The sequence below is a fragment of the Lactuca virosa genome, chromosome 3 (assembly GCF_052849685.1).
Source record: "Lactuca virosa cultivar CGN04683 chromosome 3, Lactuca_virosa_CGN04683_v6, whole genome shotgun sequence".
Taxonomy (NCBI): domain Eukaryota; kingdom Viridiplantae; phylum Streptophyta; class Magnoliopsida; order Asterales; family Asteraceae; genus Lactuca; species Lactuca virosa.
The window spans coordinates 112894235-112900685 of NC_136428.1; the positions used below are offsets into that span (position 1 = coordinate 112894235).

A 6451-nucleotide genomic window follows, 5' to 3' on the forward strand; every position below is an offset into this window, starting at 1 on the left:
TTTGTTGATTCAGGAGATCTAAAGAGTTTCACAAAGAAGATGTGCAGAAAGAGGCGGGCATAAATGGAAGCTTTTCCTAGGTATTATTAAAAATATGTTAAGCTATAACATTGTTATTAAAAATAATTAAATAAATATATGAGTATTTATAATCTAGGATGCAGTATAAGAGTCAAACAATGACCTCTTGCAATTTTGGTGTCTATTTTCAATTTCTGTAACAATTTGATCCTTATATCTTCACCAGGAAGAAAAACTACATAAAGTACAATTTTCAGTAAATTACACAAATGGTCCTTGTGGTAAATTGAAATTCCTACTTTAAGTCGAAGTTTCAAGATTTTGGCACCATCAATCGTCATACTTTCAATTTGTTCCATTCAATTTATTTGTATATGTTTGTTGTACCACAAATAAAGCAATTCATCACTAGAATTGGAGTTCTATTATCTGTACATATTGTTGAATGTTTGATTATATATGATTATTTTTAGTTGGTATGAGACCTACAATAAGGCCTTTTCTAATTTCTTTTGTTTTAACTCATATATTACCATAATGCAGTTGGAGTTAAACAACCTGGAGAACATATAAATGAACCGACTAATTGAACCAAAAAATAAGGCAAGAGCAAACTTGCCCGGCAACACCCACAAACCTCTATGGGAAAAAAGAGTGTTGTGCGTATGAAACTGTTGTATTCTGGAAAGATAACCCTACGAAAGTGAAGCGATCATCATATGAAAAAGACAAGTTTACCCTTTTAGCAAAATTATGAGAAACGGTTGTAGTCAGAGCTCGAAGATGAAAAGTTCTTACTATGGACTCTCAATTTGAGGTAAATCAAGCAACGACCCTTTTGTGTTCTTATTTTTTACATATAGAGCAATCTCAAGCAACGGTCTTTTTTCTTTCTTTTTATAATTTCTTTCATAATTTTCATTTTTTCCATACATTGTATTCTTATTTTTTTAACATTTTATGGATTTAACAGGTAAAACCGAAATAATTAGCTGATGTGAAATGGTTTTTCTTTTTAGTGAGACAAAATAGCAACATAATTTCATTGAAATGTTTATTATACCATCCTACTTTCAGTTTTTTGTATTGCAATCGTCTTAATAAGAAAAGAAATATTAAAATACAATGTTATAATTGGACAAAATTTTCATAGCCATTGCTTTATTTAATATTCGAGAGGTAATACTTTACTTTTTTTTTTAACAGGGTGTTGCTGCCGCACTTGCTATTTACTTTGCAACACAAAGGGGTCATTATATTATAACATACTACAATATATTTGTGTATTTGTAAATGGGCGAAACGTAGACAAATAGCAACATACTTTACTGTAGCTACCAATTAGAAGAGTGTACTATACTTCCACACAAAAGCGACACCTTCCGACCCCTTTCTCTAATTTTGAATAAAATATGTAAAATTTAAATTGTGAATATTATATAAATTAAATTTTTGAAAGAAACACTAGCCCACATATCTGAAGGTATAAATGTAAGTTTTAAGTTGAGAATATGAATGTGAATGTATAGTTTTTTGTATATTAAACTGTGAATTCAATATATTAAGCTGTTAATTTTGTGTATTAAGTTGTGAATTGATTGTATTAAGCTGTGAATTGATTGTATTAAGTTGTGATTTTTTTATGAATTTTATGTTAAAATATGAATATTTGTATTAATTTTCTTGTGAGTATTTTTTGTGGAGTAAATATGTAAGAATATATTAGTTTTTATAATTGTTGCATTAAACTCTAAATTAATGAATTAATAGTTTTATTAAACTGTGAATATAGTATTTAAGCTGACAATGTATGGTTTTATATATATAGATTTGTTTTGAAAAGAATAATAGTTGCGACGTTGACATAGATGGTTGGTGCTGACGTGTGGTATTTGGTGGTGGTGGTAGAGTTTGAGTTTGACTCCCCAAATTAGTGAATTAGTAATATTATGATTGTATTAAATTGTGAATTTTGTGTACTAAACTATGAATGAACTGTATTAAATTTTATATTTTATATAATTTTTGTGTTAAAATATGAATCGATGTTTGAATGAAAATATTAAACTGTAAAAATTAAAATTTTGCACTTTTCGGAAAATCAGGATTTTAACATGTTTAATAAATATTGTGTACATATTTACTTTTATAAAATAGGGTTTTTACCAATATATATATATATATATATATATATATATATATATATATATATATATATATATATATATAACATGATCAATTAATTTCCATATATTTACAATTATCCAATGAATCTAAATTTTTTGATTCTTTAATATCACTCCTTCGTGGTAATTTATCTTTATAATCTTCGTCAATTATTAGTTAATTTAAAGTTAAAAAATTATTGATTCTATTCTTCTACACAAAATATACGATTCATTACTTATTAGATGCCGTTTCCAAAAAAATTACTTATTAGATATAAATATGTATATGAAATAATTTCTTCAGTAAAATCAATAGACTCCCTTCTTTGCATCACATCACACTCAATCACACCGTAAAGGTCTTTAGAGAGAGAGAGAGAGAGACGAGGATGGACACCGGAACGCAACCGAGGCCGCAACCACCACCGCCACGCCGACCGCCGACGGAACCACTTCGTCAACAAGGAAATGGCGATTTCACGGCAATTGTCACCGTTCTATTTGCCTTCATTGCTATTGCCTCCCTTGTACGCACACTCACTCATGTCGACTTGAATAATCGTATTTATACACAAACCTAGAGATGCTGGTTAATATATTGTTGACTTGTACATCTGTAATATTAAAAGTTTGATTCTATTGAGGAATTTTGCTTCTAGAAATCGCTAAAACGAAACTTAGGGCTTTACTGCTAATAGTGCTCTTTTGGGTTTAAAAAATTGTATGCATCTTGCAATATTTGTACGTTTAGGATCATAATTCTCAGAATGTTGCTCTGTTTTTATCTCGGACATTGGGATGCTATGTGTAATGCTACTGCACCTTCCAGTTTTGGAACTCACTCTTTGAGATCGTAAGGATCTAGAGCTCAGAGGAGTTTCATTAACTTCTGAATACAATGGTATAGTAATTCATGTGTTGTGTATCGGAATCAGACAATTTCCTTCTGATTTCTGAGTTTCAGGATCAGTTTCGAGGTTGTATATTCATAACAAATACATTAGTATGATTTTATATATTAGGATTTTGCAAACGCATTCCCTGAAGTTGAATGTATTCCCCAGTTAGCATTAGTTTTGAGAGTAAGATTTCTGCTGGTAAATTCAAATTTATTTGTGCTCTAGGGTACGTTGTAACCAAACCAGCACATAACTACATTCTACATATACGTCACAAACTTATAAACTGCAAATGGATCACTGAAATTTAATGTATTTCCAAGTTTGCAAGAATGTGAGAGAATGATTCCTGATTTCATGTTGGTCATTTGGTCAATTTAATTTCATTTATGTGTAAGGGCGCATTATAACCAAACTGGCACATATTTGCTACCAACTTATAAAGCGAAACCTGACACTAAGTTAAAAAGGATTTCAAAAAAAAAAAAAAAAAATGAGTAGCCCCTTGAATGTATTCATCTAACTAGCAAAGTAAATGCTTGCAACAGAGAAGCTTGTGGTCCATTTTCCTCTTATCTGACATTGATGCCTTATTCATGACTAGTAGCTAATGTAATTTTGTTTTCTTCTATGTTCTTAAAACATATTCCATTTTTGGACTACCCCTTCTATTTTAGGACAATAAAGCTTCTTATTCTATTCTTATTATATGTTTACCTTGATGGCCATGTGAACACAGAGAAATAACAGTTCATCATCATCATTGTTTATTATAACTAGTGAAAATAAAGTGTGTTGGTAAATGCCTAAGTGTTAATAACTAATAACCCATTTTTTTTGTAGGTTTTGATTCCATCTTCATCACCAAACTTGAAGAACAGTTTAACAGTCTTACATCAAGTTCCTGAAGGTCATGTTGGGGTTTATTGGCTAGGGGGTGCTCTTCAAAAGACAACTACAACTCCAGGTTTGTTAATACTTAATACCATTTTATAGTTCATACATAATATTAATATCTTTCACATCATAAATCAACCACACACTTTCTTTTTTGAACCTTTTATAAAATTGGTTTTGAATTTAGGTTTTCACCTGAAGTTACCAATCATTACCCATTACGAGCCTGTCCAGGTCACCCTTCAGACAGATCTGGTAAGTTTTTTCTTTTATATATATTCTGAAAAACATATGTATCACACTATCACTGAAGTTGTTACTAAGTCCATGGTTATATATAATATATAGGTGAGAGACATTCCTTGTGGGACAAAAGGTGGTGTTATGATAAACTTTGACAGGATAGAGGTAAATCTTTATATACTATTTTAAAATCGGGTAAATTTCAATTTCTCCTAAAACTCATTAAGCTTCATTTATATATATAATTTCTTTTGCCTACACAGGTTGTTAATCGGCTGAAAAAGGAATCTGTGTATGACACCCTTCTCAACTATGGTGTAGAGTATGATCATACTTGGATATACGATAAAATTCATCATGAAATCAATCAATTCTGTAGTGTTCACTCCCTTCAAGAAGTTTACATTGACATGTTTGATCAGGTATATATATCGATTCTCTTATGTAGTTATAATGCCATGTTTATAATAAATAAAATGAAAGTGGATTGGTATGTATATATTATGGGTAAAAGAGTAAATTAGGTTGGTATTTTTTTGCAGATTGATGAAACAATGAAAGATGCTCTTCAAGCTGATTGTACACGTTATGCACCAGGCATAGAGATTATCAGTGTCCGTGTCACAAAGCCTAGAATCCCAGAAAGTGTAAGGAGAAACTTTGAGCAGATGGAAGAAGAGCGCACCAAGGTGGGCTTGTTGATTGTTGGTGAAAATGTCTAAAATACCCTTGGAAAGTATAACCAAATATATATTTTTAAAAAATTTATAGGTGTTGGTATCGGTAGAAAGGCAGAGGGTTGCTGAGAAAGAGGCGGAAACACAAAAGAAGATTGCTATTTCGGAAGCTGAGAAGAATGCTCATGTTAGCAAGATTATAATGGAACAGAAGTTAATGGAGAAAGATAGTTTGAGGTTGCAAGAAGAAATTTCAAATAGAATGTATCTTGCCCGAGAAAAGAGTTTGGCTGATGCCAAATATTATCAGTGAGTTCTCAAGTTTATTATTTTTTTACTAAGTTACATTTTTGGTCCCTGAATATATAGCTGATGTTTTTCAATTTTGGTCCTACTAAGTTTCCTCTTTCAGTTTTGCTTCTTATTTGAGGTTCTTTTATTGTAATTTGAAAAAAAAAAAAAAAAAAAAACTAACAGCTTAGTAGTTATATTTAACGAGCCAGGGACTAAAACTGCAACAAAATGAAATCATAGGGACAAATTTGTAACAAAACGAAACTTGGACTAAACCTGTCATTTTGAGTTACACCACAGGGACCAAATCAGTAACTTACTGTTTTTTTAGTACATTTCACACTATTTATTAGCTTGCCAAAAAATGTGTAATGATATTGTGTTTTCATTTTATTCCAGGACTATGAGAGAGGCTGAAGCAAATAAGTTGAAGCTTACGCCCCAATTTTTGGAGCTTAAATTCATTGAGGCAATCACTAATAACTCTAAAATGTTCTTTGGAAACAAGGTCTATTTCTTTCTCTATCTCTCTTATTGGATATTTATTACATTTACATGATATATATATATATATATATATATATATATATATATATACTATATAGTAAACCAGTTAAATTTTAATGTAAATAAATAACATTATTATTTTATTTTGATACATACAGATACCGAATATGGTGTTGGGTCAAAGGTTGCTTGGGAACTTTTTGCAAGAGGTGGAAGGAAGAACCAATTTGGAAGCAGCATAGTTTGACTGAGTATGACAATGAGGAAGGAGGTTTTGTGACTCTACTTACTTTGAGTGAATGTCTGTTTGATTATATATAATTAATAGATACTACAAAGATTCTAGAGAAAACACAAAAAGACTTTTGCGTGAATCGGTAGATGTTCATATTGGACTTTTGTTTTCTACTTGCACCACGATTTTATGATGGGAATACATGTTTGCAATTGTTTATTTGTTTCTTTAATGATGAATTCTTAATTGGCTATGTCAATATGAGAGCATAATGAAATCAGTTCTTTTCATATCATTACCGCAAACCATTTTTCTTAAGGTAATTGTAAAATTTGATGTAATATAGAACATGGTATGTGTGGATGTTGAAATTACCACATCAATATTACATGTCACCTACTTAAGCGATGTAATCAATGTTACCGGTTGGTTAGGACTCGTGGGTTCGGTGTGTTGGTATAAGAAAGGTAAGAAATTAAATTGGTTAAAATATACTAAAAATAATATAAG

The 6451-nt window shown here is 30.6% G+C and overlaps 1 protein-coding gene across 1 annotated transcript; it reads left to right on the forward strand.

Annotated features, from left to right (window-relative positions):
- The first annotated feature begins 2485 nt into the window (after positions 1-2485).
- On the forward strand, positions 2486-6160 carry LOC145166401 (SPFH/Band 7/PHB domain-containing membrane-associated protein family). The gene is made up of 9 exons (XM_079085370.1): positions 2486-2716; positions 3932-4055; positions 4173-4240; positions 4334-4393; positions 4492-4650; positions 4771-4917; positions 5000-5214; positions 5599-5707; positions 5865-6160. Exons 1-9 carry the CDS (start codon positions 2579-2581, stop codon positions 5946-5948), a joined length of 1104 nt encoding a protein of 367 aa, XP_078941496.1. The 5' UTR covers positions 2486-2578; the 3' UTR covers positions 5949-6160.
- Positions 6161-6451: the final 291 nt, after the last annotated feature.

Excerpts from the sequence above, each read along its gene's own strand:
- LOC145166401 (XM_079085370.1), top strand. The coding sequence starts at position 2,579 with ATGGACACCGGAACGCAACCGAGGCCGCAACCACCACCGCCACGCCGA. Across the intron at positions 4,241-4,333 it reads TCACCCTTCAGACAGATCTG|GTGAGAGACATTCCTTGTGG; the intron begins GTAAGTTTTTTC and ends TATAATATATAG. Across the intron at positions 5,708-5,864 it reads AAATGTTCTTTGGAAACAAG|ATACCGAATATGGTGTTGGG; the intron begins GTCTATTTCTTT and ends TGATACATACAG.